The 13,995-nt window shown below is 49.9% G+C and overlaps 1 protein-coding gene across 7 annotated transcripts in view; it reads left to right on the top strand.

Annotated features, from left to right (window-relative positions):
- STX2 (syntaxin 2) overlaps positions 1 to 13,995 on the top strand; it is a 43,488-nt gene that overhangs the window by 10,132 nt on the left and 19,361 nt on the right. For 5 of the 7 annotated variants that reach the window (XM_027125145.1, XM_027125147.1, XM_027125146.1 and 2 more), the window contains exons 2-3: positions 4,260 to 4,334; positions 9,157 to 9,256. In XM_027125145.1, the coding sequence (XP_026980946.1) occupies positions 4,260 to 4,334; positions 9,157 to 9,256 (175 nt within the window). Of the gene's footprint in view, positions 1 to 3,611; positions 3,711 to 4,259; positions 4,335 to 9,156; positions 9,257 to 13,995 lie in introns of all 7 variants that reach the window. The other 2 variants (XM_027125148.1, XM_027125149.1) reach the window with 2 other exon arrangements.

The raw sequence follows: 13,995 nt of genomic DNA, 5'->3' as shown, positions 1-13,995 counted from the left end.
GGGGCGACTGTGCAGCAGCTTAAACAGCGTTGTTTTCTTCTTCTTTTTCTTTTTTTTTTTGGCCACGTCGTGCGGCATGTGGGATTTTAGTTCCTTGACCAGGAATCGAACCCTGGCCCCCTGCAGTGGGAGCACAGAAGCCCTGAACCACTGGACAGCCAGGGGAGTCCCTAAAGAGCATTGTTTTGGTAGTCACTTCTTTGTTTCTTTTTTCATTAATGGAAAAGCTAAGACAGTATTACTAGGTCTGTTTCCTAATGTCAGGTAATTCTGAGAATTCCAGATAGAACTAAGAAATATAAGTAAAGGGTTAAAAATGAGAAGGAAAAAAGAAGACATTAGAGGAAACAGATTCCAAGTCATTGGCTCCCTCTTGGTCTGCAGGTACAGAAACGAATGATTTACCAGGAAGCGAATGACTGAATAACGGTCACGCGTGAGACGTGGGCTTCAGCGGCGAGGAAGAGTTGAGCTTCTTTGGTAGCTGTTCGTTCGCCGCCTCCTGCACGGAGTGTGGTCTGTGTGTGATGCGATAGTAAAATGGCCGGCTGCCCGTAGGCAGAGTGTCATGTTGGAGACCGTCCCTCCTGAGCCTGGAAATGAGTGAGTGTCTCTCCCGGAGCAGATGAGGTAGCGGGCTTAGGTTCGCGACCGTGTCACACGCACAACAGGCACCTTCGTGTGGGCTTCGCCTCGAGGTGGTCTAGTGCCGCGGGGGTCAGGGGTGGGGCTGGGGGCGTGCAGGTGAAGCAAGACAGGTGTGGATTGATCGTCGTTGAACCCCTGCGATGGACCCATCGAGGGCCCAGTACGTCATTCCTTCCACTTTTGTGCGTGTTTGTCATTTTCCACGGCAGAAAGTGAAACAGGCCGAACGCCGAGGCCTCTGAGAACCGCGAGTGGCTGTCAGCGGGGTGAGATGTGCGCCCCTGGCCCCGGGGAATCCCAGCCCTGCTAGGCCACGTTCACGTTCACTCTCTCCCCTCCCCCGTTGAATCTGCAGGGAGTTGGCTACTTACAGTTAAGTCCCTTGAGCCCTATGAGCGCCCCAGCTGAGAAGCGACTGGGTGGGGCGCGGGGAGGCAGTGACGTGCGGGGCCACTCGAGGAGCGCGTGGTGTCAAAGGCCCGCGCGAGGCCGCCCGGCCCGGAGCTCGGAGGAGAGCTGGGAGGCCCGCTTCGCCTGGAGGACCCTCCTGCAGCCCTTTCTTCCGGGAGGAGGGCGGGGGCGGGGTTAAGAGCAAGGGCGTGGGCTGGAGTCAGAGGGGCAGGGCGGCCCCTCCTGGCAGAGGGCGGGTTGTGAAGTGGCGCGCGAGCGGGTGTGGGAGGTAAGTTTTGTCGTCCGGTGACTGAGCCAGGCGAGGGCAGCTCTTGCCGTTGGGGAGTGAGCGCAGTGTGGGATCTGTGAGGTCGAACCCACCTGGTGCCCAAAGAGGCTGGGTGCTCAGCCGTCCATGGGGTGCTGTGTGCGTGAAGTGGGGATGCTCGCAGGCCTCGGGCGGCGCTGGAGGACCGGTGAGACAGCGCGCGACCCGTGCCCTGGCGCGCGCGGTACCCAGTAGCAGCCGTCTTTCACTTCAGGTGCCTTGGGAGCCTGGAGAAAAGCACTGCGGAGTTGGTGGGCGGGTCTGCACATAACTTTCTGTCGCTTGTTAGCCGATTGCCGATCTGTCTTTAAGTGCTTTTTAGCTCGGAATTAAGAGCATGGACCAGAAGTGATTTTAAGAGCCTTTATTGGGGTATGCATGCCCTGGGAAAATAACGCCCTTCCGAAACCCACAGCCCCGCCTCTGGGGGCGGGGACGGGATGGGTGTTGTCCCCGCCTCGTCGCCGGTTAGAACCCACATCTGCGACTCCCGGTAGGTACAGGGTTTTTTCCTCCGGACAGCGCTGTTCACAGGCTGCAGAGTTGAGAGGAGTGTCTCGGTTAGCACGCTTGATTGGAGAAAGGATGGCGTGAGCGTGCTTCAGCCCGTACTGGTGCGTGCGCGTCCTTGGGCTCTCGTGCCGCGGGCCCGCAGACTGGGGCCTGACCCAGGGAGATGTGCCCTCCCGGCTCTGGAGGCCAGAAGCCAGGGTGTCGCGGGGCCGCACGTTCCCCGAACCTGCGCCAGAGCCCTGCCTTGCCTCTCTCACCTTCCCGTGCGGGCGGCGGTCCTCAGGGGTCCTCGGCTTGTAGGTGCATCGCGGTCATCACGGGCCGCCTCCCCCTGTGCATCTCTGTCTCTTCTCATGAGGACGCGAGTCACGTTGGGTTAAGGGCCCACGCTGCTCCAGCACGACCTCATCTTGACTGACTGCATCTTCACTGACCCTTTTTCCAAATACGGGTCCCAGGCTGAGGTCCTGGGGGTTTGCAACATCTGTGTTTAGCGGGCACAGTTGACCCATAGTGCTCGCCCTGTTAGCAGAGGTCACATGAGACGTTTGCAGTGGCAGTGCTGCCTGACTGCAGGCATCTTTCCCCGCAAATGGCGCTTGTGAGAGCAGGGTCCCTCAGCTCTGAGAGGTGCCGGGGGCCTCCGGCCCGCAGCTGAGGGAGCTTCTGCCGGAGTCCTGCGTAGGTGGGTCTCTGCTTTTCCCTCCGAGACCGCCCCACGGCTGTCCCAGCGCGAGGTGTCGCCTGGTGATAACACGTCGTTCGCGGTCCTCTCGTAAAAGCCCGTTGTGTGAGGGAGCTCGCGCCTCCCGTAGAGGAGCACGCCTCTTCTCCCTTGCCGTCCTGGATTGTCTCCTCGAGGAGGCCCTGGGGTAAGGCAGGTGCCAAAGCCTTCCCTGGGGTGGTGAGAGATTATTGTTGATTTTTAGGCCAAATCGATTTGCCTTAGTGAGGGCCCTGGATGGGTGCAGAGGGAGGCTGCATTGTGCTTTCTTGACACATTTATTAAATTTTGTAGATGTTTTCCTAGATAAATTTAGTGGAATTTTGTTTCCACATTATTTCTGGGTTGTAGATCAGTAGAGCCACACTTCTGACTTTCCGTGGTTAAAGACTCTGATTTCACGAGGGTTGAGAGAATCCCCGAAATCTGGCCGCCTCGGCTCTCGCAGGGTTTGAGCTGAGCTGACTCACCCTGCATGTCCTTGGGGAGACAGTTCCTAACAGTTCCCTCCTCTGTATTCTGGCAGGTGTATTTCCTTTTTCCTCCCGAGTCCCCAGCTCTCGCTGGTGGATGCTGTGTAACACGTCCTTGACAAACACTGTGATTCCGGTACCAGGTCCCGGGTTCTGACGTTGTCTCCTGTCCCCCATGGCTGTAGACGGAGGTCGCTTTCTTCCCAGGAGAGACTTTCCACCGTTAGGTTCTTCTGCCTCCCTCAAGGGGTGGGGAACCCAGCCCGGTAGCATCACTTGGAACTTAGAATGTGACGATGTTCCCGACATTCTAGGACAGTCACGAGTGCATGGACTGCCTCACCCCAGCCCCTCTGAGTCAGAGACTCAGCCCTCTAGGCGGAGCTGATGCCCCTCAAGTTGGAGACCCATTGGTCTAGAATAACATCTCCTCATTCTTTATTCTTCAGTGTTATTTTAAACTGATGGTACCTGTTTGTGTCTACGTGGAAAATTTTAAAACCAGAATTTTACGTTTTATATTTTTCCATTTTAGTGTAGGAAACATGATGATGGAGACACAACTGTTGTTGCTGAAAAGGACGCTTTTATGGATGCCTTGTAAAGTACGGTGTTATCCTGGGTCTTCCCAGCGGTCAGTTGCTTTCTTCCTCCGTGTTACTTACTCAGGTCTTCGCTACCGAGTCTTTCCTTGGTAAAGTGTTCCTTGATTATGAGTGTGGCCGTGACTGGGAGTTACTCACGCAGGGAAAATTGGTAAGCACCAGCTAACATATGTGATAGTTCCTTGAAGATTGTTACGTAGTCTTGAAAAGTGAGCTGGTGGTATCAGTGTTTTCAGTCTTTATAGAGAGTGTGCAGTGTAAGCAGTTTCACTTGTTGAGGATAAACCTGGCCTGTGTTGAGTGGATGTACTCAGCATGGGTGATTCTGCGTCTCTCAGTTCTGAGAGATCTCGCCACCGTTTCCCCAGGACGTGGCTGCTTCTCAGGGCGTGCAGCCCAGTCTGCCTGCCTTGACTGTGGCCTGGTGCGGCTCTGGCACACGTCGGAGTCGTTACACTTTGGTGCTCTTAGTGAATTGGGATCCTGTAGGTACCGAACTGCTCTTGTCTTTCAGTTCACTGTGTCTATGTGAAAATTTTTAAAACCAGAATTTTACATTTTATATTTTTCCATTTTAGTGTAGGAAACATGATGATGGAGACACAACTGTTGTTATTGAAAAGGACCATTTTATGGATGATTTCTTCCATCAGGTAAGAGCCGTTTAATGAAACCCAGACGGACTTGTTTTCTTTAAACATAGTTGAACTAATGTAACTGTGCACTTGTCATATTTGAAATAATACCCTAACTAATATTTTTAAAAGTTGGTGTTTGAATTGCAAACGTTCTCTAGACTTTTTAGTGCTAGGAAAACATTCTTCTTGGTGAGGGACTTGGTGGGGGGGGGGGTTGAGAATGGTGATCGTGGGTGTGGAGGGCACATGCGGAGACTGATGCCCGCAGGCTGGGGTGCTGGCCCGGCGGGGCTGCTGCTCCAGGGCCGTGCTGGGGGAAGGCGCATCCTTGGGAAGGCCCAAGGGGAGATGCTGCTGCACCCATGGCCATCGGTGTTCTCCAGACTCGGGGCGGTTTGGTCCCGGGGAGGGGAAGGCCTGGGGGCGGTGCTGCCCCTCAGCTGGTGGTCAGGTGTGCAGTACACACAGCGAGGCTTCCCTTGCTTTCCTCCTGCAGAATGGCAGTGAGTCCCGCATATCAAAGAGCTCACGTTGTGTATTTCCTAAACGCTTTGATTGAATTTTAAATTCCTCTCCTGAGAAGTTTTCCACGTTTCAGAATACCGGTCTCTAGGTCATATGGACTTCTGTCCTGAGAGGTCTGATCCGTAAGCAAAGGTACGATTGTGGCAGCTCTGCTCTGCCATTGCTCTCAGGCAGCACGGCCTTTCTCTGGGCTGTCTGCGTGTGGGCCCGCGCCCTTGGAGCTGACCTCACACCTGTCCGTTCCTTCGGGCTTCCCTGCGAGGCCTTTCCCTCTCCCTCTTAGCCCCCCAGGGCTGTTTCTAGGCTGGCGTCATGTTTAAATTGTTAACCCTAAGTTATAGCTGATCAAATTTTGCATAATTTAAAATTTTTGAAATTGAGTCAGAGAACAAATATTTTGACTTTGTTACATATGAAGAAAAGAAACGGGTTCATTTTTTAATGATGAAAGCTTCATTTGCAGGCCTTGTTTTGATTATGTTGAATCTCGTCTACAAGTTTCAGTTAACTCAAATCTGTTGACAGTCTAAACCGGTCTATCAATACGTGGATTTGAAAATATGTAATATGTTAATAAAAAATATCTTAGAAGTTATCTAAGATAACTTTAGAAGTTATCAGTTTTCCAGATCCAGTCAGAATTTATTGAATACCTAGTGTAAGAACCTGTTCATTGGGTTTCAAGCATTTATGTTAGTTCTTAATCTTATCTAATGGAAAAAACATGAAATTAAATCGTTAGCTACAGGAACTTACTTTAAGGTACAAAAGAGTTAAGACGGTGGATTTCCGGCTTTCACTTTGGAAATGAGACTCTTTACTGTCTTGAGCTTACCTGCCCACTTTGTAAAATCACTGCTTCTCTGATTTTACCCCCTGTACCTAGATGCTTAATTCTTCCGTACCAGTTCTCCAGAAAAACATATTTCTTATTTTAAGAATCTCCCAGCATTAAATGTTGTTGTACTTTCTAGAAGAATTATGTAAATCACTCAGTCATTAAGCTGTAGTAACTTAGCGCCAACCCATTCCGGCTGTGGGCGTCTCAGAGCTGCAGACAGAAACGGGTGACTCGTGTTAGGGAGGTTTGAGGGCCATCGATTGTAACGTAAGTTCCAGTTTCATTTGTTAAATGGTTGATTTATTTTACAGTTAATTTCTGTGAAATGACTTCTTAGATAGAGAAGCAAATGATGTTTGTTAATACAAACTCTTTTCTTAGAAAATGGCACTCAGATCTTACATATCACATAGAACATTGCAAAAGGTAGGAATTTTGCACGTGGCCAGTGTTTGCTGAAGACTAGCATAGTGCTGTAATGAGCGGCCAGGAATCTCCTCTCTGCGAAGGTGGTTTGTAGTTGGCGGGGGGGGTGGGGGTGGGGTGGGGAACCCCTGCGTGATGTGCTTCGCAGGCGCAAATGGACCTGGTGGACCTGGTGCCACAGCGACGGTGGCGCTTCCCTCCTGGTCCCGAGTTGGTGGTCCAGCGGTTTTCTTTTTGGACCACGCTGGGACTTCTGCTGCACAGATACTAGTGGCATGCGTACTGCAGAACCCTCCAAGAGGTAAAACTGTGTCTCTCCTACTTTGTGACAGATGTGTGCTACTGAATTTATTTTAGAAATGCTGCTTTAATGATGCCTCGTTGAAGTGTAGATCCGTGCACTAAAACCCCAAAGTCGTCATTTGTGTTGAAGCCTGCATGATAAAGTAGCAAAAATTTTAAAAGATGCCGTTTTAATTCTGTGTACTGTTTTTACATGATTAATTAAATTATAAGTATGTGAAGTGTATGAAGTTCTGTACAAATTGACTGTAAATAAATGGAAATAACACCCAGGCCTAATGAAATAGCTGTTCACTGCTCTATGCAAGTAGAATTCTGTGTTCAACTCTCCTCTAAAACTTTGGTTTTCAAAATGTGCTGTGGGGCTTGGTCCCAGTGTCCCTGGGGTCCCTAAGGCCTTTCCAATGAGTTCGTGTGGCTGGTAACGATTTTCATAAAAATACCAAGATGTTTACCTCTTTCCTCTCACTCTGTCATGAATGGACAATGGGGGAGTTTCCCAGAGGCTACATCAAGTGTGTGATACGGCCACAGACTAAACACAGAAGCAGGTATCAGAATCAAGATGCCTTCCATTAAGCTAGAAATTAGATTTGCAGAAAAATGTAGATCAATGCTCGTACTTTCACTGATTTGGGGGGGAGGGAATTCTGCTTTTTCCATAAAAATAGGTTATTGGTATTAACATCTGTATTAATTTCCTACTGCTGGTGTAACAAATTACCACAACCGTAGTGGCTAAACCCAACATACACTTAGAGCCTGACAGCTGCAGAGGTCCGAAGCTGAAACGAGCCACTGGGGCTCTCGTCAAGGTGCCGGCAGGGCCGCGCCCTCCTGCAGGGCCGGCGGGGAGAGGCTGCATCCTGCCTTCTCCAGCTTCTGGGGGCACCTGAGTCCTTGGCTCGGGGCCCTTTTCCCCAGCGTCGGGCACCTCACCGCAGCCTCTGCTTCTCCTGTCACGGCGCTTTTTTCTAAGTTTGGTCCTGTTGGCTTCTGTTTTATAAGGACTCCTGTGGTTACACTGGGACAACCCAGATAATCCAGGGTAATCTCCCATCTCGACTCTTAACTCATCACACCTGCGAGGTGCCTTTTGCCCCGTAGGTGACATTCTGAGGATGAGAACGTGGACATCCACCATGGCATGTTGTGGGCTTGTAATTAACTGTCTTCAGTGAATTAATGCATGTCGGAGCTGTTTCTCCACTATGGGAATTATCCGAAGCGAGCTACAGCCTACGTGAGCCAAAGCTCTTTGGGGTCTTCCGTAACTTTCAGGATTAAAGAGGCGCTGAGACCAAACACACAAGAGCTGCTCTAGTCCGTAGGGCTCCTCATGCTGGCATCTCACCTCCCCACTGGGATGTGCGTCCCCGTTGCTCAGAAATCAGGATGGTGGGAGAGGATGCACTCGCACGAGAAGCCTCGCCCGCACTCCTGTCTTCATCTGCTGGTTTCCTCACCTCTCCCCTCGGAAGGTGACCCTCTTCTTAGTTTCTTATTTGACATCCCTGTGTTTCTTCATGTAAATGTTAACACCTGCAGGCTAATCTCTGCTTATTTTGACCTCTTCCTTGCATCGTTGCTAACATGTATACGTGTCGTCCTGCACCTTGTGGGTATTTTTTTTTTCAGCGTGTTTTTAACTTGGTAATATATCCTGGAGGTGTTTTCGTATCTTTTGTTAGAGTTCCGTAATGTAACCTAACAAGTCCCCTGCTGATGGGCTTTAGGGTTTTCCTCATCGTTCAGATAGAGAAGTTGTGCTCAGTTTCCTAGGGCCGCACACACTGAGTGGCTGCAAACAGCACAGATTTACTGTCTTCATCTCTGGAAGCCGGAAGTCCAGGCTGGTCCCGCCGGGATGAAGCCACATTGCCAGCAGGACCGCACGCCCCAGGAGCTCCGGGCAGAGCCCGCTGCCCTGCCTTCCCCACCTCTCGAGCTGCACGCCTGGTGCCCCTCCGCCTGCCAGGCCGGCAGCAGACCATTGTGCTTCACTGGTGTCGCGTGGCCGCCTTCTCTCGTCCCATCTCCATCCACTTCCCTCTTACAAGTACCCTTGGGGTCATACTGAGGGCCCACGGGGGATCCGGGATTGTATCTCCCCATCTCAAGACCCTTTGTTTCAGTCACATCTGCAGTTCCCTTTGCCATATAAGGTAACCATCCAGGGTCCCAGGGGCCAGGACCTGGACATTTTGGGGGACAGTATTCAGCCTGCCACACTTGTTATGAATCCATCTGGGCAGATCTTGCTAATGAATACGTTACATTTTGAGACAAGTAGTGAATACTTCAGACTATCAGAGGCAAAAAATAATGACTAGGAAGGCTTGGTCTTATCAGCTGTCAGTACCTCCCCGCATGAGAATATGATGGGCGGCCTCTGCTGCAGGGTGAGCTCCCTTCTTGACTGCACGGAGACCTGGCGTTGGTAGTAGATGCCTCTGGCTGCCATCATCTGTGGTAATACTGGGTCTTGATTGTAAAACTTCTTACAACCAGCAAGGTCTTCCCGGTGGCTGATATTGCCTTAGCCATAAAGGTAGCTATTTTAACATGGCGCATTTCCCTTTATTTTTTAAATTAAATGAATGGGAAAAGGTGGTTGTTTCTTTATGTGGTAATTACTCACTTATTTTCTTCCTCTTTTATCCTTCTCTTTTTAGGTAATGGAAAGTGGTTGCAGATGTGCATTTGCCGCAGTGGCGATGACTTTCTCTCCCTCTCTCCTAGGTTGAGGAGATCAGAAACAGAATAGCTAAAGTAGCTCAGTATGTTGAAGAAGTAAAGAAAAACCACAGCGTCATTCTCTCTGCACCAAACCCAGAAGGAAGTAAGTTGTTGGTTTTAAAAAGAAGTGTGTCTGTCTATCTGTGTGCCTGTCCCTCTTGCTGTCCACAGCACAGGCCTTAGCCTGGAGACACGTGAGATTGAGCTGGGAGCTTGTAAAAAGTGCCGGAGGCTGGTGGGCCACCCCTCGGGATTCTCCTGCCTCTGGTCTGGATGAACCAAGGCATCGGTGTGGTTTTCTACAGCTTCTGCGGGATCTGGTGTTCAGCCGGGCTGAGGACCACTGATGTGTGATATCCACGAGCATACATGGATGTGGCCTTGCAGAACTTTGGGGTCACGTCAGTGACTGGGCCTTAGATCTGTATTATGTCCACAGTTAAACAGGAGTGATAGAATTTTGTGCTTAGATGAAAGTTAGTAAGAGGTTGATTTGGAAAACAGTACTTGTTAGAGCAGGTTTAAAGATGAAGAACAGACTAAAGTGATCTCAAGTCTTCAGCAAAGGCTTCTGTATGGAGTGTGCTGTTCGTGGTGTCTGTTGAGGGCAGCATGTGAGCAAGTGATTTAACATTAACTGGACATCAGGGCATTGTTAGTTATAAGGAAGTGTTTCCTAGATCTACAGTGACAAAATTTGAAAACTTGAAAGGTAAGATGGATCTGGATAAGCTAGAGACTGCAAATTGGAATCCATACATCATTTGGGGGGATAATTGATATCCTCACAATACTGAGTCTTTTAATCCGTGGAACTGGTCTGTCCCCTTACTTACATCTTCTGTAATTGCTCTCAGTGATGTTCTGTAGGGTTCTCTGTAGCAGTCTCACACACCTTTCATGGTAGGTGATGCTTTCGGTTTTAACGTGAACAGTATCTGCTGTAAATTTTGTTTTCTACTTGTTTCCATATATGGAAATACAGTGGGTTTTGTATGTGGACCTTGTATCCCGTTATCTTGCCTAATTACTTAATTAATTTTAATAATTTGTTTGTGGATTCTGTTAGGTTTTTTTCTACACCCAGTCATGACACCTGTGAATAATCACAGTTGTCCCTCAGTTCTTATGCTTTTTATTTTCAGTTGACTTATTTCACTGACTTTCCGTACAGCATTGAATAGAAGTGGTGATGGGAACACGCTTATTCTCAGTCTTGGAGGAAAGTTGAAAGCAACTTTGTTAGGTTATTTGGTGTGGCCTTACATTGAAAAAATAACTTGGTATTAAATTGAAAAAACTCATTTTGAAGATTTTGCATGTCTCGTAAAATAACGCTCTGGGCGTCTGTAGATGCCTTGTCTTAGGATTTAGAAGGATATTTTCCAAAGTGTGTTCCTGGAGCATGAATCTCAGTAGCTAGTATGTGAAACAAGACTTCTGTGGCCAAATGCATTCGGAGTCCTTTTCACACCATATCCCCACTTGGAAGGTTGCAGAGTAATAAAGGCTCTGAGAAGTCCTGCAATGAAGAAACCTTTGCTTAGTGGAGTGTTTCACAAATGTATTTGCTCACAGAACTTTTTGTGTAACACCTGTTAACATCTTGCTCAATTCTTGGGGAAGCTGAATTTGAATACATATGACTGTATTTTTTTCTTTCGAGAAGTTTACCTCCAAAAAACTTTTGCTGCCAAGTTACAGCAGCTTCAACAATGTTGGAGTGAAGTTGGGACTCTTAACGCTTCGTAGTAGTCCCTTTGGGCTCTGAATAAGACTGTTGCTTCCTGTCTCTGTTTCACAGCAGGGTGTGAACCGGAGCGTAAGAAGTGATGTCTCGCTGCTCCCTGAGTTGCTCTCTGTAAAGAGCAACACGGTTACTCCTGCCCCACGATGCTGGGCCCTAGGAAGTGCCCAGGGTGGGGCAGTGGGCAGTGGGCTGCTGTCCCCCCAGCCCTTCGTCCTGGCGGGTGGGGAGGGGCAAGGTGGAGCTCCAGCTCTTCGGTGCCGGTGCCCTCCCTGCCTGGGCTCCTGGGTGGGCCCGCAGAAGGGGTTCCAGAGCACAGTGGCCACCGGGTGGCGCCACCCCATGGCCGGGCCCTGGCCTGTTGGCTTCTGCTGCAGAGGCAGGGCCGGCTGGCCGGCCAGGTTGTTTCATTAACCTCAGTGACAAGATCCCAGAGAAAGATTTGCCTGAGAAGCTAGCAGAGGGCCCCTTTACTCTCACTTTTCTTTATTGACTTTACATTTCTGTACTTTCTTTTTTTAAGAGGGCCACTGAAAATGTGTAAGTTTCAGGCCCTCCGAAACATGGACCCACCTGGTGGGAGCCTGAAATGTGTGTTATTCAGCTTTCTGGGTCTTGCTGGTGATAGTGTTGCGGCTGGCATCACCATCAGAGAATGGAGGGGATGTTACTCATCAGTAACACGACTTGTAGTTCCTCTGAATCAGGAGTCAGAGCCCTTCTTTTCATCCCATGTTTTAGGTATGGGCGTCCTAAACAGTCACACAACCTGTTGCTAACATTTTATCTGCCCTTCTTCTCCGTCTGCGTTGTCACGCTCCTGGGCTGGCCTCTCGTCTCTGAGCTACGACGATTACATCCGGTGGCCTCCCGTCTCTAAATCCTCCTCCTTTGTGCATCTTGTGCTTTTCTGCTGGAGTACACGTTTCAGACTCGCTTGAGAACTGTGTGGTCACCACTTAGTGTAGAAAGCCTCTTCTCAGGTGAGCGGTGGGTTCAAACCCCAGTTCCACCGTGAATTCACTGTTTACCGCGGACAGATGGCGCACCGTTCCGTGTAAATGCCGACTGCTACTGTCGTCAGTGTGTTTCCCCCCATCACCTTGTTTCCATCCCATCCTTCCTCCTGCTTCCGCGTGAGAGGTGTGTGTCTCCTTTTTAAGGGCAACTGTGGTATGTGGCCTTGAGCCACCTCTCGCTGTACTTCCGTCCGGGCTCCTGGACCGGAAGGCCGCCCGTCTGCCCGTCCAAGCATGCCTGCCCGCAGCCCTGCCTCGCCCCGCGGCGGCTGTTGCTTCCCGAGAGGGGTCTCGCGGGCCTCCCCTCACCCCGGCTGCGCCGCAGGTCCTGCCGGCAGCCTCAGCCCTGGCCCTTGTCCTCCCTCCTTAGCGTCCAGCCCTGCTGACTGGCTCCCCCGCCCCGCCCTCACCCTCTTCATCTTTTAAAGTTAACCTGTTTTACGTTATCAGAGTTAATTACGTGCTTTATCGTGGGCATTTTGGAAGAAAGCAGAAAGGAAGAAAAAAAAACAATGCTCGTAACCTGTCCCGTGGTGATAAACACCGTTAACGTTTCGGTAAATATTTTTCTAGCAAAAAAAATGTATAAAACATACACTTTTAAAGAAGTGTACTGGACTTTCCTGGCGTAAAATGGTTAGAACTTCGCCTTCCAGTGTCGTGGGTACGGGTTCGATCCCTGGTCAGGGAGCTAGGATCCCACATGCCTCGCAGCCGAAAAACCAAAACACATAAGAAGAAGCAAAATTGTAACAAATTCAGTAAAGACTTTAAAAATGGTCCACCTCAAAAGAAAAAAAAAATCTTTAAACAAGTGTAGAGTTTGGAGCACCCAGTGCCTGTTGCCTTACAGTGTACCTCTTTTGCTGATGAGCAGAGCGTTCCAGGACCCTTTATTTAATGGCTGCCTGGTGGTCATCGTCGGCCGTTTCTGTGGGAGCAGAATGGCCTGGGGCCGGATGGCAGTGTGCCTTTTATTGTTTACAGAAAGCTTGCTCCCAGTGTGTGACGGGTATTGCCGGGACCTCGCATCGTTGTAGTGTCATATATGATTCTTAACTTAGACTTGCTGCTGTGCAGAGCAGCAGGGACCAGGCTGGACACTGGACGGGTGGAGGCCCGTTCACTCCTTGTGCTGGCCTCGCGAGGCCTGTGCTCCCCTCGGGTGTGTCCGAGAGCCGAGGATGTTGGGGGATGGAGAGGGTGAGCATTTAGTGCAGAGTCTCGAGCGCCCTGGGACTCAGCCGGCTCTGCCGTCCCGCTGCTGTCCTGAACCGCAGGCAGCACCAGGCGGAGCCGAGGGCCCACCCAGCGTCCGGGTTTCACGGTTACAGACCACTCCGCCCCGGGCATCCTCGCCTACCTGTGTGTCCTTGAGTGCTTGTCAGCTCACCTCTCGGGCCAGCATTCCTGGGAACATCGTGCTACATCAAGGGACTCGTCCCATTAAATGTTCTTTTCACATTTTTAGTGTGAAACTTTTCTAATTTATGGGAAAGTTGCAATTACGGTACAGTGAAAACTCACGTTCCCTTCACTGAGATTCACCAGTTGTTAACATTTCGCCACGTTTGATTTCTTTCTCTTTGTGTATGTGTGTGTATGTGTATGCATATGTGTGCGTGTACACACACATTGCACATGTATATATACACACGCATACATACACACGTTATTTTTGCTGACTCATTTTAGAGTGAGTTGCAGGCCTTGTGACCATCCGCCCCTGAGTACGCCAGTGTTCATCTCCTAAGGAGGAGGTTCTCTTGTAATTATCTAATTCAGAACATTTGATGTTGATAAAAACGCTGTCTAATCCACAGTCCATATTCTCAGTCAAAAATCATCACGTTGGTAGCCTTTATAGCTGTTTTACCCTCTTTCCAGGGTCTGATCCAGACACCTAGGCAGATAAAGCCTAGACACAAATGCCTTTAGTTTTATTTACTTATTTGTTATTTATTTATTTATTTGCCTGCACCGGGTCTTTGTTGCGGCACGTGGGATCTCCGTTGCTCCGTGTGGGATGTTTTTTTTTTTTTTTGGCTGTGCACGGGCCTCTCACTGTTGTGGCCT

Source organism: Aethalodelphis obliquidens, unplaced genomic scaffold (assembly GCF_003676395.1).
Source record: "Aethalodelphis obliquidens isolate GAN/ISIS:26980383/991018 unplaced genomic scaffold, ASM367639v1 scaffold28, whole genome shotgun sequence".
NCBI lineage: Eukaryota > Metazoa > Chordata > Mammalia > Artiodactyla > Delphinidae > Aethalodelphis > Aethalodelphis obliquidens.
Note: the sequence above shows the minus strand (reverse complement) of the source record. Positions and strands in the feature narration are given on the sequence as shown.